General features: G+C 46.2%; 8 protein-coding genes across 9 annotated transcripts; 4 read left to right on the top strand and 4 right to left on the bottom strand.

The window, feature by feature from the left end:
- Positions 1-9,986: 9,986 nt before the first annotated feature.
- On the bottom strand, positions 9,987-11,458 carry E1B28_004944 (uncharacterized protein). The gene is made up of 3 exons (XM_043149474.1): positions 11,106-11,458; positions 10,967-11,052; positions 9,987-10,909 (listed from the first exon to the last, which is right to left on the bottom strand). The coding sequence occupies exons 1-3, from the start codon at positions 11,266-11,268 to the stop codon at positions 10,211-10,213; spliced, it is 948 nt and encodes a 315-aa protein (XP_043014080.1). The 5' UTR covers positions 11,269-11,458; the 3' UTR covers positions 9,987-10,210.
- Positions 11,459-11,522: 64 nt separating this feature from the next.
- On the top strand, positions 11,523-12,403 carry RPS26 (40S ribosomal protein S26). Its single transcript, XM_043149473.1, has 4 exons — positions 11,523-11,588; positions 11,751-11,928; positions 11,998-12,063; positions 12,124-12,403. Exons 1-4 carry the CDS (start codon positions 11,586-11,588, stop codon positions 12,252-12,254), a joined length of 378 nt encoding a protein of 125 aa, XP_043014079.1. The 5' UTR covers positions 11,523-11,585; the 3' UTR covers positions 12,255-12,403.
- A 1,298-nt stretch (positions 12,404-13,701) lies between these two features.
- Positions 13,702-14,257, top strand: E1B28_004942 (uncharacterized protein). The gene is made up of 4 exons (XM_043149472.1): positions 13,702-13,745; positions 13,802-13,839; positions 13,901-13,985; positions 14,108-14,257. Exons 2-4 carry the CDS (start codon positions 13,804-13,806, stop codon positions 14,173-14,175), a joined length of 189 nt encoding a protein of 62 aa, XP_043014078.1. The 5' UTR covers positions 13,702-13,745; positions 13,802-13,803; the 3' UTR covers positions 14,176-14,257.
- Positions 14,258-14,828: 571 nt separating this feature from the next.
- E1B28_004941 (uncharacterized protein) lies at positions 14,829-17,604 on the top strand. Its single transcript, XM_043149471.1, has 16 exons — positions 14,829-15,049; positions 15,109-15,114; positions 15,191-15,257; positions 15,307-15,599; positions 15,661-15,677; positions 15,732-15,794; positions 15,851-15,928; positions 15,989-16,045; positions 16,093-16,137; positions 16,186-16,266; positions 16,323-16,346; positions 16,401-16,484; positions 16,540-16,617; positions 16,676-16,708; positions 16,778-17,256; positions 17,324-17,604. The coding sequence occupies exons 1-15, from the start codon at positions 14,953-14,955 to the stop codon at positions 17,189-17,191; spliced, it is 1,437 nt and encodes a 478-aa protein (XP_043014077.1). The 5' UTR covers positions 14,829-14,952; the 3' UTR covers positions 17,192-17,256; positions 17,324-17,604.
- A 474-nt stretch (positions 17,605-18,078) lies between these two features.
- E1B28_004940 (uncharacterized protein) lies at positions 18,079-18,556 on the bottom strand (the record flags this gene model as incomplete). The annotated part of the gene is made up of 2 exons (XM_043149470.1): positions 18,079-18,297; positions 18,356-18,556. The coding sequence occupies 2 exons, from the start codon at positions 18,554-18,556 to the stop codon at positions 18,079-18,081; spliced, it is 420 nt and encodes a 139-aa protein (XP_043014076.1).
- A 333-nt stretch (positions 18,557-18,889) lies between these two features.
- E1B28_004939 (uncharacterized protein) lies at positions 18,890-19,137 on the bottom strand (the record flags this gene model as incomplete). Its single annotated transcript, XM_043149469.1, has 2 exons — positions 18,890-18,893; positions 18,950-19,137. The coding sequence occupies 2 exons, from the start codon at positions 19,135-19,137 to the stop codon at positions 18,890-18,892; spliced, it is 192 nt and encodes a 63-aa protein (XP_043014075.1).
- A 717-nt stretch (positions 19,138-19,854) lies between these two features.
- On the bottom strand, positions 19,855-21,477 carry E1B28_004938 (uncharacterized protein; the record flags this gene model as incomplete). The annotated part of the gene is made up of 2 exons (XM_043149468.1): positions 19,855-21,180; positions 21,238-21,477. 2 exons carry the CDS (start codon positions 21,475-21,477, stop codon positions 19,855-19,857), a joined length of 1,566 nt encoding a protein of 521 aa, XP_043014074.1.
- Positions 21,478-21,516: 39 nt separating this feature from the next.
- Positions 21,517-22,717, top strand: E1B28_004937 (uncharacterized protein). 2 transcript variants are annotated; one of them, XM_043149466.1, is made up of 6 exons: positions 21,517-21,674; positions 21,732-21,772; positions 21,827-21,840; positions 21,902-21,957; positions 22,013-22,137; positions 22,191-22,717. In XM_043149466.1, exons 1-6 carry the CDS (start codon positions 21,543-21,545, stop codon positions 22,408-22,410), a joined length of 588 nt encoding a protein of 195 aa, XP_043014072.1. In that variant the 5' UTR covers positions 21,517-21,542; the 3' UTR covers positions 22,411-22,717. The 2 variants fall into 2 exon arrangements, with proteins under 2 accessions (XP_043014072.1, XP_043014073.1); XM_043149467.1 differs by having other exon boundaries at positions 21,517-21,772; positions 21,902-22,137.
- The last annotated feature ends 79 nt before the right edge of the window (positions 22,718-22,796 follow it).

The raw sequence follows: 22,796 nt of genomic DNA, 5'->3' as shown, positions 1-22,796 counted from the left end.
ACTGCGGCATGAGTGGGCGCGCACGCTACATACGCCCTCCTGGGCTACGAAGTAGGCCATATAAGTAAAAGAAACAAAAGACTTTTTGTAAGTAATAGAGGCCATTCAAAATCAAAGAAAGAACACTGTATAAACTGAATTTTCGGGAGGATAGGGAGGTAATGGTGGGGGAAACAAAGAATAACACTAAAAATCCATCCCTTCGATGGCCGGAGTAGAACTGCTAGAAGCACCAGATGCCGAGAGGAAAGTCGAATCTTTTTTCTTCTTATCCATCTTGGCCCGAACCGTCGGATCTACATATCCGAAACCCCCAGCGGCGTGTCCGACAGATCCGCGCTTAGCCTTCATCTCGGCTTTCTGCTGCATCGCCCGGTTCTTGAATTTATTCTGTCGCATGGCATCATCAGTAGCAATGTTGTTGAGCCTGTCCCATTTCTCCTTTGGGACAGCGACGTTACCCGGCCAAACAATTTCACGATCAACACATTCATGCGGAGCTACACAGAATAAGTCGGCAGTGGGAGCGGGTCGTTCAAGAAAGGAAATTTGTTCCGTCTCGCCGTCTTTTGTAGATCCGGGTTTGTACCTGCTGTTCGGGAGGGCAAACTTGTGACTGGAGATGCACTTATTGAAAGCGATGCCGAATGTGTTGTACCCATGGTCAGCTGCCCATTGGGTGATCCCATCAGCTCGGAGATCATGGTTGTATTTGAGATAAAGGTCAACGTTAACGGCAGCGATGCGAATGGGGAGAGGCTCGTGGGAATCAATGTATTCGAAGAAGGATGGACTGATCCGTTTGATGCAACCGTCGTCAGCGAAGTGTCCCGCTTGATAGATGATAGCGGCGGGTCCGGAAATCAATTTAGGTGGCATGGGTGAGAGTGTCGGATAAGGTAGTGTGTGAATGAAGAGTGATGGTGGTGGTGAAGGAGTGTAAAGCAATGACAACGAAAGGGAAGTGGGTTCTGGAGTTAGGATAATGTTGTCATTGCTGTATTTATGCCAAAAGGCTTCAGGACTAAAATTTATTAGAGATACCTGAAGTCCTTCTTCACCACTATCGAGGTCAGGGTCTTCATTCCCTCCTTTGGGCAATTTCGAGATATCATCAATCCCCATTAGGTCTAGATATTCCACCACACACGGAAGACTGCTTATTTCTTGATATGGCAGCCAAGTAACATCCCCGGAACTCCACTGTACCTTGAAAATTGCACTTTCACGCGCACCTGAGTGCCCTACAATTTTTTCAATTTTCCACTGGCCTTCGGCTTTCGGATTTTCGGACAATTGTGTGTCCAAACGGCCTGGGAATCTCCTGTCATCATTTGGGACATGGATCCTGAGTAATGAAGAGTGGAATGTAGGGTGGACTCCTCTTTGAATAAAACTAGTAGGTAAATCAATTTTAAATGAATGATTGCCATAGTCCTTTAGTATTTTGTAAGGACCTATATACTTCGGAATTAATTTCCGGGCAAGTCCCTTCTCAAAGGTGAGGTTTTTCGTCGAGACATAAATTAAATCTCCTTCCTTGAAGGGTTCCGGACGCCTTTTCCGATTTGCGAGTCGGATCTGCTTGACTCGGGACTCCAAAATACTGTCATGTGCTGCGATTAGGGCGAGTCGGCGTTGCCGGGCGAAAACTCGGACCGAAGGGTACTCCTCGGATAAATTCGAATTCCAAATCATGGACCTTGGCATTTGTCCTGAGTTAAGGTAAAATGGCGCATAGCCCGTAGACTCGGATCTGGCACTATTGATTGCAAATTCAATAGCCGGCAATTTTGTTACCCAGTCTTTTTGGTTTGGTGCAACACATTGCCTTAACATTTGTGTTACAGTTCGATTAGCACGTTCCGTGGCGCCATCGGACTGTGGGTGATACGCACTGGACATGCTTAGTCGTGTTCCGGCCAACTCGTGTAACCGTTTCCAGAAAATACTAGTAAATAGTGAGTCCCTATCACTCACAATTTTTTGGGGCATGCCATGGAGCTTATAAACATGCTCAAACATTAACTCGGCAACGTGCCGTGCCGTGTATGTCACTCGACTCGGCACCAAGTGAACCATTGATGTAAACAAATCAATTATCACAGTTATTGAGTCAAATGCACCATCCCGATTTTTTGACTCTGGCAGGGGACCTACAAAATCAACTCCTATAGAGTCCCAAGGCCTAGAAGGTATCCCCACAGGATTTAGTAATCCAAAAGGCTTCTGGTTATTTGGTTTCGAAGTTTTACACACATGGCAAGACTCACAGTATGATCTAACATCTGCTACTAGGTCTTTCCACCAGACATGATCCCTTAGGTAGTCTACAGTCTTACTAGCACCTAAGTGGGCAAGAATAGAATGAGCTTCCGAGATCAAAATCTCCTGTGCACTCCTTTGGTTAATTAAAATCCTAGGTATACACAGTACTTTAGAGTAGTCCGAGTGTTTTAAATAAATTAAACCTTCGGAAACTTCGAAATTCTTAAAGCTTTTAGGGTCTTCTAATATTTTCTTGAAGAAGCTATCCTCGGAATAGCGATTCCGGACGAGGGAACGGAAGTCGATGCTTCCAAGGGCGTGGGAAACTACATCAACGAGTGACGAGTCACTTCCGGACCGGCGGATTTCGCTTGGCGGATCATTATCCGTGCGCAAATGTCCGGCGGCAGTGTTTCCACTGCTCTGACTTGTACTGTCACTAACGGCGTTGCTCGTTTCGCCCGTCCCGTGTCCTGAGGTTTGCTCAGAGCATGCAGGTAAGTGAATAATCAATTTTCCGTCACTATTAACGGTTTTTCTTGGCATAGGAGTGTCCGTGTTGCTGGAAGGACTAGTTGTACTACCAGTCCCGCCCTCCTGTGCGAGTCGTGGTCCAGTAACTTGTGGTCCACAGATTCGTACATTCCCAGCCATCCGTTTGGCGAATTCGGCCGAAGTTTCGGGGCGTCCCGTGTCCGCATCAGAGGTATGTACCTTTGGCTTTCTCGGTACACGGTTTTTACTAACCCTGGCGCCCTCTGCCTCTGTGCCAACTACCAATGGCATGGAAATAGCGTGTGCGGACAACGAATCGTTGTCCGGATTGTCATGGTATGTGTATTCGGACCGTGCGCGAACGGTTCCAGGTGCGTCATTGGTGTATATCCGAGAAAGCGCATCCGATAACACATTTTCTGTACCAGGTACGTACATTATTTCAAAGTCGAATTCACTGATTTTTTCAATCCATCGGGCTTGACGGCCAGTGAGATTTTTCTGTTTCATCAGGTGAATCAAACCCTTGTGGTCTGTGACCCAAGTGAATTTTATGCCTTGTAGTAAGTCCCGGTATCTCATCATGGTTTCAACACCAGCTAACATTTCCAATTCATGAACAGCATAATTCTGTTGTGTAGAATTTAACTTTGCAGAATAAAAGGCGGCAACATTCGCCGTTTTCCACGCATCACCTTGTGATACGACACCCGCAATACTTGCAGAACAAGCATCTGTGACCAGCCAAATTGGCTTTCGAGAAGGTGAATAATCAATTGGGACTCGACTATGTTCCCGATGTTTCTCGACTATATCTTTTATTTCATCAAAAGCTCTTTGTTCTGAGAATGTCCATTGAAATACCGATGTTTTGGCTGTCAAGCCATGAAGAATACCCATTGGGGCACGGATGCGAGGTAAGTCATCCGCTAAAAATCCTACTGCACCTAGGAAACCTGATACTAAGTCCTTCGATGTAGGGACTTTCCATTTTGCAATGGAGTCAACTTTATCAGGATCCATTCGGATTCCTTTATCGTCGATTACACGTCCCAATAGTTTGAGTTCTCGAGGAAGAAAATTCAATTTCTTCTCATTAAGGTAGAGTTTTTCCCGTTTTAAGATATCAATAACCTTTTTGACATTAACAACATGTTCCTCTAGTGTGTTTGAGTATATTACAACATCATCCAAGTATACGTCCATGCAAACTCCGATGAGATGCGCAAAAATATGGTTCATTAGAGCTTGGTATGTGGCTCCTGCGTTACAATCACCTTGTTGGGTGACATGGCTAACCATTGTACCATCTGGCGTAGATACTGCAGTTCGTGGGACATGCTCAGGTATGACCCGAATTTGTTCATATGCATCCTTGCCATCAATGATGCTCCAATACTTGAAACTTGCTACCCGGCGGGTTATTTCCTCAATGTTCGGTAGCGGAGATGCAACTTTTCTGGTGTTCGCATTACGTTCTCGTAAGTCTACTACTATCCGTAACAAATCCTTTTGCTTAGCGGATTTCGGAATCAACATCATGGGCATGGTGTTCCGAGCTGTAGTCACTTGCCATCTTCCAGAAGCAATGTAATCCTTACGCTTTTGATCCCACTGTGAGCGAAATGCGGCAGGACACCTTGATGGACGCCAGGAATATATTTTATTCTCATCAATCAACGGTATAGTATGGTTGATTGCCCGTAAAGGTGGGAAAGGTGTTTCCGCAGCATTTTTACATATAGGTTTTGCATATTCCTTCAGTTCTTCTCGAACTGATTCCAACGTACGTTCTTCCATCTGAACTGCATGCGCCCGGATTTCACTAACATTGTCCCCTTCAATAGGTTGTGCTTTATCACTCCCAACTTCAATTGTTGAAGGGTTTAGGCCTATCCGGACCTTGTGTTGAAACAACCAAGGTGTTCCAAGAATAATATCATACCCAGCAATATTTGCAATGTCGAAATAATGCGGACTGTCAATCCGTTGATACCTTAAATCAACAGTGGTACCACAAAGTACCTTCGATCTAGAACTTTGTACTGCCATATGCAATGGTAAAGGTTTTTCAAGGTAGACTTTTGGGACCTTTAATTGATCTGCAAGCTGAGTTGACATGAAATCTCCAAGAGAGCCAGAATCAACTAATGCCCGAGCAGGTTTACCATTTATTTGTACCACAATAACAATTGGTTGTGGCACTACACGACCAATGTCCTTTACCAGAGAAGCTGTCCGGCGCATGGCTGGAAACGTTTTTGGTTCAATGTGAACTCCAGCAATACTTAGAAACCGTACTTTGTTGCCTTCAACTTCCCATTCGAGGTTACCACATAGTAAGTGCATATGGTTGTCATGATATTCAACATGACGGTCAAGTTCGCGATTAAATTCATCCATGGGTTCTCCAAAAAACCTTGGAAGAAATTCATATTCAACTGGTCCACCAAGCCAGTTTCGTAATTCATCCTCTGCTTGCTCAAGGCGTTTCCGGTACCAATCCGGGAGGTTGAAATCACCATTTGTCAACAGTTTACAGGGTATGCATACTTTAAATTCCCTATAACCATCTTGGATGACATACTTATTAGGGTCCTTTGCATGTTGGTACACATTATACCATTGGTCCCGAGGGACATTGACCATAGAATCATTGGGGACCCACTTGATAAGTTTCTCCTTGGCAGCCCTTGCCAGTACATCACCCATCCGTGGATAATCCATGTCTTCAAATTCCGGAATTCTGGTTACTGCTGAACAAAGCGCAGACCAGAATTTTCCAGGAGAGAATTTTCGGTCAAGAAGATCATGGTGACTGAACTTCCACTCCAGGTCTACACAGTGGTCCCAAACTTTGACACCATTCCACTCATTATTTGAGTCAAACTCTGACCAAGCTGTAAATCGATCATTGTTGATCCAATCATCATTCTCACCAGGAAGTGGTCTACTGTCCCTTAGCAGCTTTTCAACTGCGCGGGCATAACTATCACCCATTTTACGGTTGTTCCATCTCTGATATTTACGGAACTTGGCGAGGTTTTTCTGCATTCGGACAGAGTTTCTGATCCTTCCACTAAGTGTGTCCTCCCTAATAGCAGGAGCTTCTTGGATCGCTTTACACCACCATCCAATGAGATCAAAGTGAATATCCTTCAATAATTCAGCATCAAGTACCTTTGAGAATTTTTCAACTTTATCAAAGATCTGGTATTCCCGTTTATCATCATCCTTATTGACAAGAGAGGTAACTTCAAACCGTTCTCTAATTGGGATTGCATCTTGGTCATCTGAAAATGGATAAGCCTTATGCCCATGAGCCAAGATCAACTCTATACCCAAGAGCTGGGCTTCTGATACTGTATAAAACCGCATTACATCTTGGAACTTAGAATAGTCCTTGAAGAACAGACCCTGTTCCTCAGCACGGTGTTTTGCATACCACTTTGCCAACTCAAAGTTGGGATTATAGAGTAACTTTGCTGGTACTTTGATTGGTCCTTGTTCCGATTCAAAGTCACAGATCTCAAATGTATCATCATCAAGTTGGAATACATTTATCCGATAAGATTCAGTACTTCCCCAACGAAGTTCATCGCCGGGATATGGAGCAAAGTGTTCCAAGATAAATTCGGCAGCATCAGTATACATATTTCCAATCATCCATGGACAGTAAGTAGGATCAACCTCTTTTTTACAATAGTAATTCCACCAGGGACATTCTGGATATCCGAAGTGCCGCTTAGCTTCATTAGCAAAGCAAACCGTAACCTTTTCACTCAAACCATGGGCAAGTATTTCCTCATCTGTTGGTTCCGAACGGAAGTTTTCCACTGCCGGTTTCTTTTTTGGTCTCCGAGACTCAATGTATTCTTCAATATATTCAGTGTAGGACACAACACTTTCTGAATCTGATTCATAATTCAAAATGGCATCATCATCATCATAATCTGAGTCTGGATCAACACTTGACTGGGCATCATACCAAACAATGTCTTCCGAATCCGAATTATAAGCCAGATAATCACCAATTGATATTTCCGAACTAGTATCAGAGATGGAGGACTCTTCAGACTCGGATTCCGAGATGTCCAGTAGTGGAGGCATGGAGTCACTATCAGAATCTGACATTTCCGAAGTTTCCGAATCCAATTCTGACACATCCTGCAAAGGCGGTAATGAATTATCGGAATCAGACCCTCCATCACTAGGTTCTAAGAACATCATTGAATTAACTGACATCTGGGTAGTCTCTTTGAGTGAGTGATCAACAGTTCCGAACCGCAAACTATTCATCTGAACACCAGGTGGTCCTTTCTTTCCAGAAGACTTCACCGTATTATTATCAGGACAGTTGCGAGCAAAGTGACCAGTCTTTCCACAGTTGAAACATTTTTCATGTTCGACATATTCAGCCTTTTCAGTTTCAGTAAGTTGACGTTTACCATTGGAGGACTTGGACAGTTTATCCCGCCCTCCATTTCCAGACTTGTTCTGATTTCCACGATTACCATTACCATTAAATGGTTTGTTATTGCCTTTCTTAAAGGTTGAACCGGAACGGTTATCTGACCAGTTCTTACCCTTAGATTGGTTGAACGGTTTCTTCGGAGGTTGACTTCCACTTGGTTTATTACCATTTCCATTATTACCGTTAGATCCGGTAGGCTTATTTTTCCCAGACAGATCATTTTTCTTTCGTTCACTTCCTCGTGGAGCAGAGTCAAGCTGGGCCAACTCAATGGCTTCAGCGGCCCGAACAATTTCCTTCCATTTACTGACTTCCTTGTTTAATTTGTCACGATTGAGTTCCCAACGAATTTGTGAGTTGAACCCATCCCACAATTTAATAACCTTTTCGCGTTTACTATAGGTCCCAACAAGCTTGAACAAATTATTCAACTCATTGACGTACTTGGACACTCTACGGTCATTTTGGAAACACCGTTTAATTTTATCATGCTGCTGGCTACGGAAGTCCAGTGGAAAACAATAATTAAACAAGCCCCGGAAGTACTTATTCAGTGACCATCTATCATGGTGCCGAGCTACCTTATGCAAGAAGAATTCCCGTGCAACAGAGGTAGTGTGGCGTGCAACTGTATAGACTTGTTCACTCTTCGGTACGTTTCCGGCTTTGACAAATTGTTCACTATCCATCATGAAAGTCTGAAATATTTCTAGATTTGCCGAACCATCATACGGATCCGGAGATATGGGTTTAATCAATCTCCGAGAGCGCTTTTTTCGTTCACTCTTTTTCTTCTTGGATGACCTCTTGTTTTTCCAATCCGAACGCTTCTTGCGATTACGCCGGGACCGCCCACTCGAAGAACTCGAAGATGCGGACGATCCGGAACTAGACGAAGAGCTGGAGGCAACAGAGGACTCTGAAGACGAATCTGATGGGCTCGAACTTGGATCCGAATCGGAATCTGAAGAGGTTGACGACAAACTGTCACCATTTGAAGGGTCCGACGAATTTTTTGATCCGTCATTCCTTTCAGATGATGAGTGAGAGGGTTCTCGTCGTTTCCGACGGTCCCTCCGCCTCTTTGATTCCTTTGATTTACTTTTCCCATGTTTCTTATGGTGAGTATTTTTATTCAACACCTTAGCTACAGTATTGGTACTAGGTAACTGACTAGCAGGATCAATAGCAATGTATGAACCGTGCCTAGTAGAAGAAGGGGTACTTCCCTTCAAAGTGTCCCTCATCTTCTTGTCAAGAAGAGGGGTCAGTGCCTTAGGGTAAGTGGGTTTCTTCCCTTCTGACTTCTTACTGACCGAAGATTTCCTACTTTTCTTAGCAGGGACTTCATCAGATTCGTCGTCAGCCTCTTCGCTCGACGAATCTAGGTCCGAGTCTCGCGCCGAGACCTTGGACCTCTTACCCTTGACAGGTACGGGTAAGACCTCCGAGTCCGAGCTGTCATTCTCGGACTCGTCGGGGACTGTTGCCTTGGGTTTTCCGATAACCCTGGCACGATTTCGGACTTTTCGGGAAGGTCCTACATCTTGTTTCCTATTGGAGAATTTTTCGTAGGCGGCTTTTTGGGCTGCCATGTCTATCTCCAAGTCCGACAGCTTGTCGGACTCTTCCCCTACAGCAATTTTACCCTTCCGCTTGAGTTCGGAAGGTATTCTTTGCACATTGCTGTCCGACTCGGGCTCAGATGATGAACTGTCATCATCATTATTGACAGCCATTTCATTCCGTAGCTTAATGGCATTCCTCTGAGCTGGAGTAAGTTTAGCTTCTGCCAACTGAACAGCATTAGTTTGTTCAATGGAGAGGTAATCTTTGGGGACTTCAAATCTCAGTCCCCGGGTAGAGTGCTTACGGCGCAAATCTTCAAGACTGCGAGTTTTCCTTGGCACAGTTACCCAATCCTCGGGGACCGGGATAATTTTCTTACGGTTCCCCGACTGGGCAGGAGCCGAATTCTCGGGTACGTTACTAACGACGTTATCATTACTATCAGAACTAATACCTCGGTCTACAGGTTTGTCCCCACTAACGAGAGTGGTGGACCCGGTTTGGTTAGAACCGGAATCACAGTTGGTAGCTGCTACATCACTGTAGGACAGCCTCCCTGCCAACTGCGAACGACTTACGGCTGACGCCTGCGCACCCCTGGGACTGGGGTCGTCGTCGAGGACGACAGGAGAAGGAAGCGGGGACTCACCTGAAGGTAGGGGAGCGGGAACGACATCCGCTTGCTTCTTTTTGGTAGAGCGAGTAGTAACCATAGTAGACGTAGTAGAGAGAAAACCAGAGAATAAATTTTGTTGTTGTTGTTGAATTTTCGAGAGAGTCCTAATCGTGTCGGAAGACTCTGGTGGCCAACCAAAGGGGATCCAGGCGTCAAGAAGGACGAGAGCAGAGAGAGAGAGAATTTAGAAGCGAGTAGAGAGAGCTAACAGCCTTGGACTGTTAAAAATATGTGACGAATTCACGAGAGACCTTCAGAATAACAGGTATAAGGACTGCGATTCCAAAAGAACTAAAAAACTAACTAAAACAAGCTACTCGCTATATATACGGTTCTAGCTAACCCGAGTGATCCGACATCTCGGAGTAAACAAGTACATACTGCGGCATGAGTGGGCGCGCACGCTACAGTTCGGTTGCGTTTCGGCAATTACCAGCGTCTTCATGACCGTCGTCTTCATCTTTCACCGCAATTTACGGCTCAGTCACTAAAGCAAAATTCTAGTTACCGTTCACGACAGTCTACATATGTTAGATTGGAACATTGTTTCAGACCCTCGCATATATAGATTTAGGGTTCCGAGTTTTTGCTACAAAGGAATGGCATTGATAATAGTTACCTATTAAATACAGACATAAGGTAAACTAGCGATGTTCTAAAATTCATGATTGTTCAAGACAGCACGATAGCAAAGCAAGCAAACATCTCGGTCAAAACCCGGCGTGACATCATGTAGCAGTTGGTGTTATTGGGATGGTGGTCAAACGGATAGAAACGATAGCATCTGCGCCACCCTCACCACCGCCTGCCTTGTTATTGACGCTACTCTTGGTCGCAGAGGTGGTGGCCGAGGTTGAGGTAACGGTAGCAGTTATCATTGACAATGGCACCGTAGTCAACCGAATGTTGATTATGGCGCCAGATCCCGACTCCGTTCCTGTAGTGGATGCCATGGATGTAGCTGACGGGGATGAGGACGGATAGTCTTCGAGTGACACAGTCCGACGGGACGAGCATTCACTGCTGGCGTCCTCAGGACTTGTTCTGGTTGTTTGGCTGGCGGGGTAGGGTGCTGAGGTACTCATCGAACAATCAGTAGTACCGTTTTCGCTGCTAGACGTTGTCGACGTGCAATCACTGGTAGTACTAGAACTCGCGACGGCGGTTTGGCCAGCGGTATAAGACGTTCCCGTTGATGTGTAGTAGGCGGTGGACATAGCACTACGCAAAAGCCGCGAGATTTCTACCTTCGCTTGTTCGGGGGTGAGAGTGGTGGTGGTCATGGTGGTAGAACCTGTGGGTGTAGCAGCGACCTTCGACTCTGAGTGCTTAGACTCGCACTCGCACTCGTCACTGGCTTTGTTCTGTTTGTCCGAATACTTCGCAGAGTACTCCTTACGAGTTTGGGGATTACCACAAGGAATATTCTAAGTAGAAGGTGGGTGATTGAGCCCGGGCGAGTATGAACCGAGAGACCAACATACTGCAGCTCTGGATCTCTTCCGAGCAAGGCTCCAACGGCCGTTCATACATTGAGCGAGCAACTGATCAATGCATGCGATAGTTCCGTCTGTCATTCCATTAGCATTCAGCACAATAGCATCTCAGATGTCAGAAACGTACCACTACAAGCATCCTTCATGGAAGCACTCTGTAGCGAGAATACGTGTGTCCCATTCTGGCTATTCACAGGCTCGGAGTGTGCAGCGTCCAGCACTAGCATAGGCCGAGCCTGGACCAATGACAGAACGATAGCAGCAACAACAAAGATTGTCGGTTTGAACATGATAACCACGAAATTTGAATTTGAGAGAAAAAGGCTTCAAAATGACCAGCAAGATTTGTCGCAGGAGCTAACCGGGCTCTAAAGTGAGAAAAAAATCGGCCTGCTGTGGAGGTCAGAAGGAAAGGAACAGTCCGAGAAATGGGATATAAATCCAGAGTTATATAGGGATTTCTCGACGCCCCTATGCAAGCCGTCACTTCCAAATCGAGAAACCTTAACCTAGATTTCTTACATCGGCGAATACCGAAAATAGTGTAAGCTTGCCGCAACTACCCTCGACATCGTCAAGAACATCATCCTCGGCTACACACGACACAATGGTGAGCATAGATCCCCCAATCTTGGTTTCTAGGACCCGTCGCATCATTTTATAGTCGATTCATACTATTTGGCGATAGTTTATGGGTTGGATGTGAAAGATGCCCTTTGGATGACGTTTGGTTACCGAATCGAATCTGACCTTTTGACTCCTCCCACCATAGACCAAGAAAAGAAGAAATGGCGGTCGCAACAAGAAGGGACGTGGTCATGTTGGCTTCCTCCGTTGCTCCAACTGCAGTCGATGTGTAGGCAAGGACAAGGCTATCAAACGGTTTACTGTCAGAAATATGGTTGAATCCGCCGCTGTGCGTGATATCAGTGAAGCTTCGGTCTACCTTGGTGCGTTTACCTATGAGTGAATTGTTTACGTGCTTTCCTAACTTGAGGTTCCTTTTTTCATTTATCTAGAGTACATGGTCCCCAAACTCTATATCAAAATCGTATATTGCGTGTCCTGCGCAATTCACGCACATGGTGCGTTTCTCTTGTCCACTTTTGTGAAGATACCAGAAACTTAGCTTGGGTTCATTTTAGTTGTTCGTGTTCGTTCTCGGGAGGGTCGTCGTAACCGCGCGCCCCCTCCAAGGGTCCGGTACAAAGACGGCAAGAAGGTTAATCCTGCAGTTGCCGCAGCTGAAGACGCGAAGGCAGCTGCTAAAGCATAGGTTACTTGCGATAGGCATTGTACATCACTTTCTGCAATCTCAGCTTTCATTTCATTGCCTGCAACATTATCGAGCTTCGTTGAGTTAGCTAGACGCCAACGATACCCTGTTTGGACCGAAACTCCAACAGCTTAAACGGGTTTTTCTGCGATCACGTAAATCATCTCATGTATTCTAACTGGAGTTCATGTCCATATGTTAGGTGCAAATTCAACGCGAATTTTTAACATAAATTTAAATTCACGTGGTCTGGTGACGGTCACACCCGATCCCCGTCAGTCGGATGACAGTCGGTTCACTAGGGCTGTTCAATTCTAAATTTTCAAACGTTGCAAACCATGTAATTCAAACTCCGCCCCATCGTCGGTTCGATCGGGCACCCCGGCCTGTAAGCGCCCAGTCTTTTTCTGCCCGCATCGTCCCCGCCGTCTCGTTCGACGTCCAGCCTCACGGTGCAGCTGTCACTCGTAAGGACCAAAATTCGGTATGCCTATTTTATCATATGTTCTCTATGATTTCTGAACTTTTCCCCCATTCAATTTCCCTCTAGCTTCATCAACACCTGTTCCTTTATATCCAACTTCTTTTTCTGCCATCTCATGCCAACTGCGACCATAACTCAACACGTGAATGCTATTCTCACGGATGCACAACATCTTCTTGGGGCGGCCGATATCCTTGAAGAGGAATCTGACTCAGAGGAAGATGTGGAGGACTTGGAGGACAACGAAGAAGTGGCAGTTTTGTGACGGGCACTTGGTGCAAGATGGTTGGAGATGGCATGTACACTTTGTGGTGATGGTAGAAGGGGTCCATATTTCCAGTTTCCGAAGTAAAAAGACTTTCTTGAGTGCTTGCTGCAACTTCCTGACCGCCAGTTCCGCTCTGTTTTCCGGTATCGTACTAGTTATACTTTTTTCTTACCTCACTTTGATTTTTGATTACAGAGTCAGCCATGATATGTTCGACACTCTTGTCAAGCTTCTCGCTCCGAACCCATTGTTCCAGTCAAAGGGCCGAAAACCTCAGCGCCATCTCAAGCACCAACTTGGCACATTCCTAATATGCTACGGTCAACTGGCTTCACCAATACAAGATACTGCACTGAAGGTCGCAATCGGTGCAGGCACCGTTGTTTTATACTGCAGGCATGTAACACGAGCAATCAGAGAGTTACGTTCGAAGTTCGGTGGTTGGGTTGAGTGAGGAGGAGGTTTATTAGCTGCCACTGCTGCAAGTAGATCAAGTGGATTCTTCTAGCTGTCAATTAGTCTTATTTATATCACATTATAAAACGGGGAATACTATAGTGATATAGAGACTTAAAGACTTATAGATTATGTTTTCTAAGGAGCGCAATTGGGGACCAGCCAGAACGATGGATGAGGGGGTGAAAATGGAGGCACCTGATTGGACGGGCGGAGTTTGAATTGCAACCTTTGAAAATTTAGAATTGAACAGCCCTACTAGTTCCTCTTCTCCTTCATTTATGTCAGTTCGTTCTACCCTTTCCGCCTCTTTAGTTAAACTAAACATCAAAACTACAGCAATGGCTTTCGCTGGATTACGCAAATGGCCCACACCTGCGAGTTTCATGTTTTGACTACCAGGAAATTCTCGGAACGCTGAAAGACATTCTTCTCTAGTTCGCTCGCCCATTGTGGCCTTTCATGGTGGCAGGCTCTATCACCATCTATTTCGTTGGTAAAATTCAAGACAAAGCCGTCCGATGTGCGTCTTCTTTTCTCCTTCATTTTGTACTTTTTACTTACTGTTTCCTTAAACCTCCGTTTCCATCTGCCCTTCAACACACTTTTGTCCATCATGACTCGGAATTTTTTATGCAAAAATAGCTCCAGAATACGCCAAACACCCGAAGAATCCCTACGCAGCCCAAATTGCTGCAGAGTCTCATCATTAGAAACCAAGCTATGGCTGTCGAAGTATTGGGGTAGATGGCAGAATAGAATTGATTTTTTCTTCTTTTCGACCTTCTTGTGACGGGCCAGTGGAGCACTCAAACAGTCGTGATTCTGGTCGAAACCATGGTACACGAATTGCACGCTCTTCTCCTCGGCACTAAACACACCATCGAGAGTGACCGGTAGACGTATACAGGTCATACATTCCCCGAACGCTGCTTAGCCCTGCAACAAAACACCTCATGTCCACGTTCTTACAGTCTTCCGAAGCTGAGCCCGCGGCCAAAGTCCTGACAGCCACGACGCACTGACAGGAATGCGACGTCTACCTCTATAGGGTTCAACTGATACCTACGGAAGACTTGAGAAATTCAGGCCATATTTTTTCAGAGTACAGTACGGACAGGAATATTTATCAGAGGTCTGTAACTTTCACCACTATCTAGGAATCCATCATAGCCCCGTAAGAGAAGCATAGTGTTGCTAGCGAAAGCGAAGTAAAATCCGTCTTCGACGTTTTTGGTTTGAATGGAGCCCCTGCTTCGTTCTGAGTTTTGCGATTAGCAATGGCTTTTGGAAACGTCGGTGAAGAAAATCAAAGCATGTGCCTGCGGATTTATTGGATTACGGATGGCGGAGTTTGAAAGCTTCATTTTACTCCGACCACACCAACCGTCTCCCGACTCCGGGCAAAAGTCACAAGTTTCCGGCGTTCGCGTCGCGTCGCGTCTTGTTTACTTGCCCTCAATACTTCCTTCCCGAACCCCACCGCCATCATGGCTACAAACCCCACTTCTCCAGCCCAGGATACATTAACGCCATTATCGAAATTCAGGCTTGACTACGCTGCTTCAAACCGGTCAAAGTGTAAAGGTGGGTGTACATAAATTGTTCAGTTACATCTGGCAAAAATTGACGCCGTGAAACTGTAGCATGCTGTATGTTGTGAATCTACTCGATTAACCTCTAAACAACATTGAATTCTCATTCTGTTGGTGCTTGATTCGAAATTAGCACATCCGATTGACAAAAACGTGCTTCGTTTGGGGATTTCTACGCCGTTTCGTGGAAAGTTTACATAGTGAGTTAAATGCTTTTGACCATTCGAGTGATTCACGTCCTCTCTGTAGCTTATGGCGCCATTGGGGATGCATCAAGAACGAAGAGCTCGAGGAGATCCAACAGGTCGGTAATCTGAGCGCCGTTTCTGGGTATAGCGACCTGTTGGAGGAAGACCAGATTCGTTTATCGAAAGCCGTGGAAGCCGGGCATGTTTCGGAAGAAGATTCTGAGTACCAGCGTAAGAAGAACACAGAGATCGGAGGAGAGGAATCGGGAACAGGGAAAGCGGAGGATGAGAAACGAGAAAGAAGGAAATCAAAGAAGAGGAAGGAAATTGATGAGGCAGAAGCACAGGTTAGCGGTGAGTTTTCCTGATAACTTGCTTTCTACTGGATGGTGCTAAATCTGCGTTTTTTGATTAGAAAGTGAGCGTAAAAAGGTGCAGAGAATAACCGAGCATGCAATACGTGATGGTTAATATCCGGATCCTTAGAAAAAGAAAGGACAGGAACCCCTAGCGGAAGAAACTTCTGTCACTTCCAAGGGTACCAAAGCGGTGGGTGCAAACTCGCATCCTGGTCGGATCTTTTCTTACCGACTTAGATTCTACAGACTCCCAAGAAACCAGAGACCTCCACCGATGTTGTCCCGGACAGTGAAGATGATTCGACCGTTGCTTCGCCAAAGAAAGTGAGTCACCTCTACTCTGCTGCCATTTGGCATTCCTTGTGTTCACGAACCTCTGGCCAGAAGTCGAAAACACGTGAGGAAGACACCTCGAAAGCCAAGGCAAAGGCGAGTCCGCTGGTCAGCCAACTTCAATTATCTCCGTCCTTGAACTCAACCTGCTCCAGCAAGGAAAAGATAAAGCCTCGAAGGCCGATGAAGACGTCTCGATGGTTCGTGATATCTGTGTACTTTTTACTTCCTCACCTTAAGCTGCCCAGAATGTTGACATCAAGGACGGTAATGAGGAAGTGCCGGCGCCTGGAAATGGCGTTGCGAAAGGAAAGGCGAAAGAGAAAAAGGTAAATAGTCTGTATGCCTTCAACCAAACGGATGTCTGATCGTCGAGTCACAAAAGGCTGCTGTCGCTGCGGATGGCAAGGTATGCGATTATCGTGAAGTTTCTACCTTATTGACCGGTGTTTCATAAACGCAGGCGACCAAACAAGCTACGAAGCCCCAAAAGAAAACTAAGGAAACTGACTCGGAAGCGACCAAAACTACTAAAGCGAAACCTAAAGTATGGCGTCCGCCAGAGACTACGTCTGTCGTTCTTACTGACCTGTTCTACGTAGGAGACTGCGGCGAAACCGACAGCGAAGAAACCGACTTTGGGTGTACCAACATCTAGCGACAAGCCAACAACGGCAAAGGTGATTTCCCATCCTCCCGAGGTTATCTTAAAGGATCAGCGACTCATTCTCCCCGTAGCCCAAGGATACCAATACCAAAGCAGATAAAACGGTGAGGGGTTTGCTCTTGTTTCTAGTACTGTTTCCTTACTATCCTTCGTCCACATCTCGTACTTAACAGACGAAACCTTTACCTGTCACTGGCACGTTGAATTCCGACCAATCAGATCACGGTCCTACGTCACCCTCGCCTCTACCTCAAACGAATACTCCCGTTTACCTGGATTTGAACGGTATCATAGGGTTGTTACGCGGCACCTCATCGTCGTCATCGGGCGCTACACCAGAAACAGCCCTCCTTGCTTCCGGTACTCCCCGCTCTCGACCTCCCCCACGAGTTCCCCTGGCGAGATTTTGCAAGAACTACAAGTTGTCGTCGGCACTGCAAGGTAAACTAGAGAAAATGGAAATTGAAGGTCCGCATGTTCTTCGGTTAATCAAGGATAGTGTGTTACAATCTGGAGGAGGGTTGTCCATTGGAGAGTTGGCGGGGTTAAGAGATGCGGAGGAACGGTGGATGGCTGATTGTCGGTGAGTCACCCTTGGGGTGAGTGCCTGCGGTTGTCGTTCCTCTGGAGAGGGGTTGCGGTTGCCATATATGTACGAGAGTTTTCAACTTTTGATGTCGATGCCCTTGTAATTTTGCGATGCTTCTTCTTGCTTGCAGTTGTTGTGTGTATCCTACTGGTTCTACTGTCCCTCAATCTACGAATCTGAAACTATGGATGAAGTAGGAAGTGCGATCGTTACAATTTCTGAAGCCTGAAATCGGGGCTGCATTAGACCCGGAGCTTTGAGTCTACGGTCGATTGGCGGGTTTGTGAGACGTAATTGTCTGGGTGGAAGAGGCTTGTTGTGAAGCACAGAGGTACTTCCTAGCTAGTATGTACGACGCAAAGAGCTGTTCTGTAGAGTTATTGATTCATGAACATAGAGATTCTTCAAAGCAGACACACTGTAAGACGACAGATCTTCGTCCAAGGAGACTCCGACTCTGCGAAAGACACGAGAAGTCTACAAGAGCCAGGCAACATATCGATCGGAGCATAAATTGAAACTCTAATGTAGTTCGACCCATTGGAAGTAAAGTACAACACATCAAATAATAGAATAAGTAGGAATAAGAATAAGCCATTCGTTGTCTACCAAGAAGAAAAAAAATTACTGTTGTCACCCGTGGTAACCTGACAAGTGCAGAAAGGCGGTCAAGCCCCCTCTCACATCTGTTGCTTGTTGTGGTTAAGGCTCCTCAGAGTAACAAAGGTAAGGATCTTCATCAATGCACTCCTTTCAGCCTTGCAGCAAATTCAGGCATATCAATGGCGCTCTGGTACCAGTTTGGACGATACCGTGGGCAATTTGGTTGCCCCTGGGATGGAATTCGTTCCGTGAATCGACCATGGGATTGCTAGCACATTTTCGTCAGAAACGAGAGGTAGGATGGAGGGATTCCTGAGTGTGGAGTGCTTCCTGCAGCCTCTGGATTCTATCTGTTTTTGTCCCAAAACAGAACACATCGTGAAAAGCACCAAGATGATCCTGGTCAGGGTTGTTTTGATTGAGCTGTAGAATCTTTGCAATCTCTTCCCGTGCGGCGAAAAGTAAGTTTCGTAGTTTTATGTACGCGAAGCCGAGTTGGTCCTAGTGTAAGACTTGTGAGCACTGGAGCAATAAGAGCATGGACAGAAAAGAAACATACGCCAGCTGCCACAACGTCAAATTTTTCGTGCATTTCATCTGTCAAACCAGCAATCGTACGTTGCAGCTCCTCATTTTCCGCTTTCCTCCGCTCGTTCTCCTTTTTAGCATCCTTGCTTGCCTGGTCAAGTCTCTTGACTTCATCTTCTAATTTATTCGTCAGTTTCTCATGACGATCAACCTTTTCCGTTATTTGCTGCATCTCTTTCCGACGACGCTTGTTCTCCCTCTTGGAACTTTTTTCGGCCTTCTACTTTTCTGCCTTCCTCATGTCTATCTCCCTATCCAGTTCCCCCGATGTTCCCTTCACCGTCTCCTTCATCTCCGTCATCTCCTCCTGGAGCTGCATCACTAAGTCCGAGAACCCGTTGTTATCTACTCTGGTATCCGGTTTGAGCGGAAATAGAAGGGGGTGGGGTGAGGCTGAGGGTCGTTTACAGGCTGGGAGGGTACGACCACAACTACGTGATGACCTTCTGGGCACACCTCGGTGACCTGTTTGTCCTGGTCCATCTTGACTTGATTGGTAGTGATGTTATCTTACGTACCATTGACGTTAGGAAACCGACTCAGAATAGTGTTTGCTTGCACGCACCGGACACCGACACCGATGACACCTGCAAGTCGGGGTGCAACGTGCAATAGTCCCTTCTCAATCTGGAGGGAGCTGGCGAAGGTCTCACGGGCGGTCTGGAGTGTTTCCTGCATTGTGTCCGTTGCAGGGACATCGAAGTTTATGGTATTGCTCCCAGAGCAATAGATGGCGATGGTTTGTTTGCTCATGTGATTTTCGATGAGTTGAGGGATGACCTGAAGGTGAGAGGCGATGGCGAGATAGGAGGGACGATAAGATAGACGATAATAAAAGTGAACCAGCCACTGTCATTGAACATATTGCACGACGCACCTTGTTCTTCCATCTGGCATAACGACTCGGTCGTCAAGGCACCCAAATCCAGCCCAGTAACTGCCACTTCCGACTGCGATTATGGAATTTGTCTTACTAGAAAGGACATAGATAATCGTAGACCTCACTTCGGACGAGAAGTGGAGCATGTCAATGATGCGTCTGTCGAAGGTAAAATGATCTAGATTGCGATCGGGCCCCTCCACCCCACGAATAAGAGTTCCTTGCGCGGGATCTATCCACACCTCACAACCATCGCAATCCCATATGCCCTGTGTAAGCTGTTGATTCAGATTGACGACACAAAAGGAACAGAAGTTGTATAAAAAGCTTTTAACTCGCGGAAAACAAATCAGGACCATGCCCAATACGAATTGACAAAAAGGACGCAAAACAGAGGGACGCACCCATGGTCAGTAGGCAGAATCAAAACCAACAAACCACACGCCCATTAAGGAACCAGTCCGATGATACTTATAATCGCCTACTCTTGTATCAATGGGCGTGAAATCGACATTCTGGCGACTGTAAGGCGAATAATCCAGACACATGATATTTTTTGTCTTCAGGGATCAACAAAATATATTCCGCATTCACTTCGTTGCTGTACCTAGCGTTGTGACTGGATCGATTCCAATTTCTTGTTTGACCTTCTCCCCCACCTTCGCCACTCCACGCTGAGCTTTGAACAACCCAAATCCAAAACTCACACCTGCCATATCAGACCTTTGTTCAGAGCGGTTTGAACCTGACTTGTGATGCTTGACTAGTTCGTGCAAGCCCTCGATCGTCGTCCAGGCTCCTTTGTACCCCAGACCACCTTTCTCTGGGGGAAGTCGGGCACGCGAATCGTCAAAGATGAGGTGGACGGAGACGAAATGGAATAAGGATGGTTGGAGGTTCACAAGGTCTCCATTGATAGGCGGCAAAAGAAATTTGAGAAACGGCCACAACGAAGATGATAGGAGCCGGTTGCGGAGGAGATAGTAAAATTCAATCAAGTAGGAGAATATCAACAAACCCGTTAGGGAGAGTTCTGGGAAAGCCGTCTCCCCATCAGTGAGTGTCGATAGAGTGGTGTATACATCGCCATAAGTAGGCGGAGGACCTGGATCAGTAATGCAGAACGCGTCACCGCCAATGTCGGGATTTGTCGTGCTATTATCTTTGAGGTCAAGCAGACGGCGCTCATACAGTAAGTGTGCGAGAACACAATTTTCGACATAGACGGCATTCTGTATGACATGGGATATCCAAGTAGGATTTACTCGTCGTACGAGATAAGCCCCAAAGAGCATATCACCTCCCGGTCCAAATACACCATTGCCAGGTCGGATACATCCCGTTCGGATGATACCGTTGCCAGAGGGCGAGCGATCCGCAGCCCGGACTAATTTCTCGCCCTCTCGTTTCGTGAACGCGTAATTCGAGAAGAAATCCTGGTGACGCTTGGGTAGAAGGGTGTCGTCGTCATTGATCACTTGAACAAAGAACTCGGGCTCTTTCTGCCAGGGACGGAGAAATAGGTTGGTTGTGCGTCCCCCTAGTGAAGCCGAAGACGTGGATATGAGGATAGAGGCGCCAATGGCTCGAGCCGAATTGAGCACATTCATTGTCCCGACGACGTTAACCCTAGTAGAAGCTGAGACGAGGGAGGCGTCTCGTTCGTAAAATCTGATGTTAGCTGCAGTGTGAAAGACCGTAATCGGAGATTCGGGTCCATTGGGCCAACTTGCTTCGAATGCCTCTCGTACCGCGTCTGCGTTGGAAACATCGACTATTCGATAGTCCACACCTTTACCGATTCCGGCTCTAAGGTCTTTGCGTGTCGGTGGGCGAATGTCGAGCACTCTGATGTTCCTAGGGTCCTCTCCTCTTCTAATCAAATGAAAAACAATCCAACCTCCAAGGAAACCAGCCTAGGACAATGAACGTGAGTTCAATTTCCCCCCGCTCCACAGAAATAGTAATCTCACTCCACCCGTTACTATATATCTTCTCCCTGTCTTTGGTGGGATCTGATCGTCCACACTAATTGCAGGACCACGTTGTAAACGTGCGGATGTCGAAAGTACATTTTTTGAAGTGCATCGCTCGGGCGAGAATTCTAGAGCGCGATTGGGTATAACTCGAAGGGTTCTGTCGTTGAATCGAACATATAGAAATAAAGACGCGAGAAAAACCAGAGTGTACAGAGCGAAGCCTGCGAAGGTCATCACGGTTGGTGTTGAACGATCTAAACAAGGAAGGTTCCCACGTAGTCTTCTCCTTCCCTTCTGACATGAGCACGTCTAATCCTCCCGGAGTTGAAGGACATCTAGAAGAGGTGTCTCGAGGTGGCAACAGCGCGGAATGGCTCCCGTACTCTCAAGTCAAGCAGTACACGAACACTTTCATTTTTCGAGATCATGAGGTGGCTCGGTTTTTACGTTCTCAGCTGGTTTTGCTTTCTGCATCTCTCTGGGATTAGATACTTTTAGGACTTAAAAAACGAGGATTCGGGACTGGGAAGTAAGTTTTGAGTCCGGCTTTGGCTCTTTCGTCTTTTCTGACTCATCGATCCAGGTACAATGGCTTCGGTATGACCATAGAACGCGAATTTTGCACCTCGACTGACCGGAAAAACGTTTTTATTTGCAGGAGGAAAAGTTGAACCCGGAGAATCCTCGCTACAGGCTGCCACAAGAGAACTCGAGGTTTGGAAGACCATTCTCTTTATTTAGAAGTTTCGAGACCCATGTCGATATCCAGGAAGAGGCTGGCATCCGAGCTGCGCTTGAACTTGCAGGCGTATTCTTTTTTGTCAGTGATAAAGAGGATAAGGCTTTTCATATCGATATTTATCGAGGTGAAAATTTCACTGGGCTAATTACCGAGTGAGTCTTGTTCATTCTTCTACCTCGACATTCCTACGATTCATAGAACGTAGGACAGATGAAATGCGACCACAGTGGTTTTCTTTCCGTGAAGCTCACATTCAGACACCGGAACAGCTCCCTCCGATTCCCTTTCATCAGATGTGGGAGACCGACCCATACTGGATACCACTTCTTGTCAATCGTCAACCGTTTGCCGGTCGTGCAGATTTCAGAACTCAAGGCGGTAAACTGTTACCGAGCAAATGGTGGTTTGGGACCGTTCTTCCTTAATTTTCTTGAAGTTACTTCACAATATCTACGATCTCGTTGGGAGACCTCTTTTCATCATAAATTTTACATTGCCCTAAGTTCCTCATGTCTGGCAGTTTCGGGCCGCGGACGGTTCATCACAAAAATCCGGGGATTGGGATAATGGATTATCATGACGTGCCTGTGATATCTTATCCCAGAATCAGTATCATTTCCCTGCCAGATGATGGGATACCTTATTTTGGATTATACCGGATTAAAACCACGGGGGTAAACGCTAATTACGATGGCTCCTCATCTGCTGTTATCACTTATCTGACGACCTACCATCAAATATAATGTAGATATGACATGATATGACATTATCATGTTTGCCCTACACCGGGGCAAAAAAAAAATCTGTAATG

Source organism: Marasmius oreades, chromosome 2, assembly GCF_018924745.1.
Source record: "Marasmius oreades isolate 03SP1 chromosome 2, whole genome shotgun sequence".
Classification (NCBI taxonomy): domain Eukaryota; kingdom Fungi; phylum Basidiomycota; class Agaricomycetes; order Agaricales; family Marasmiaceae; genus Marasmius; species Marasmius oreades.
Note: the sequence above shows the minus strand (reverse complement) of the source record. Positions and strands in the feature narration are given on the sequence as shown.

What these genes read in the sequence shown, in the direction of transcription:
- E1B28_004944 (XM_043149474.1), bottom strand. Translation starts at nt 11,268, where the DNA reads ATGTTCAAACCGACAATCTTTGTTGTTGCTGCTATCGTTCTGTCATTG. An exon ending in CATGAAGGATGCTTGTAGTG is followed by an intron (nt 11,053 to 11,105) that starts GTACGTTTCTGA and finishes ATGGAATGACAG; the next exon opens with ACGGAACTATCGCATGCATT. An exon ending in GGAAGAGATCCAGAGCTGCA is followed by an intron (nt 10,910 to 10,966) that starts GTATGTTGGTCT and finishes CCTTCTACTTAG; the next exon opens with AATATTCCTTGTGGTAATCC.
- RPS26 (XM_043149473.1), top strand. An exon ending in TGAAGCTTCGGTCTACCTTG is followed by an intron (nt 11,929 to 11,997) that starts GTGCGTTTACCT and finishes TCATTTATCTAG; the next exon opens with AGTACATGGTCCCCAAACTC. An exon ending in CTGCGCAATTCACGCACATG is followed by an intron (nt 12,064 to 12,123) that starts GTGCGTTTCTCT and finishes GGTTCATTTTAG; the next exon opens with TTGTTCGTGTTCGTTCTCGG.
- E1B28_004942 (XM_043149472.1), top strand. Translation starts at nt 13,804, where the DNA reads ATGGCTTTCGCTGGATTACGCAAATGGCCCACACCT. An exon ending in TACGCAAATGGCCCACACCT is followed by an intron (nt 13,840 to 13,900) that starts GCGAGTTTCATG and finishes ATTCTTCTCTAG; the next exon opens with TTCGCTCGCCCATTGTGGCC. An exon ending in TCAAGACAAAGCCGTCCGAT is followed by an intron (nt 13,986 to 14,107) that starts GTGCGTCTTCTT and finishes ATGCAAAAATAG; the next exon opens with CTCCAGAATACGCCAAACAC.
- E1B28_004941 (XM_043149471.1), top strand. Translation starts at nt 14,953, where the DNA reads ATGGCTACAAACCCCACTTCTCCAGCCCAGGATACATTAACGCCATTA. An exon ending in CCGATGAAGACGTCTCGATG is followed by an intron (nt 16,138 to 16,185) that starts GTTCGTGATATC and finishes TAAGCTGCCCAG; the next exon opens with AATGTTGACATCAAGGACGG. An exon ending in ATACCAAAGCAGATAAAACG is followed by an intron (nt 16,709 to 16,777) that starts GTGAGGGGTTTG and finishes CGTACTTAACAG; the next exon opens with ACGAAACCTTTACCTGTCAC.
- E1B28_004937 (XM_043149466.1), top strand. Translation starts at nt 21,543, where the DNA reads ATGAGCACGTCTAATCCTCCCGGAGTTGAAGGACATCTAGAAGAGGTG. An exon ending in CTGCCACAAGAGAACTCGAG is followed by an intron (nt 21,958 to 22,012) that starts GTTTGGAAGACC and finishes GTCGATATCCAG; the next exon opens with GAAGAGGCTGGCATCCGAGC. An exon ending in TTCACTGGGCTAATTACCGA is followed by an intron (nt 22,138 to 22,190) that starts GTGAGTCTTGTT and finishes CATAGAACGTAG; the next exon opens with GACAGATGAAATGCGACCAC.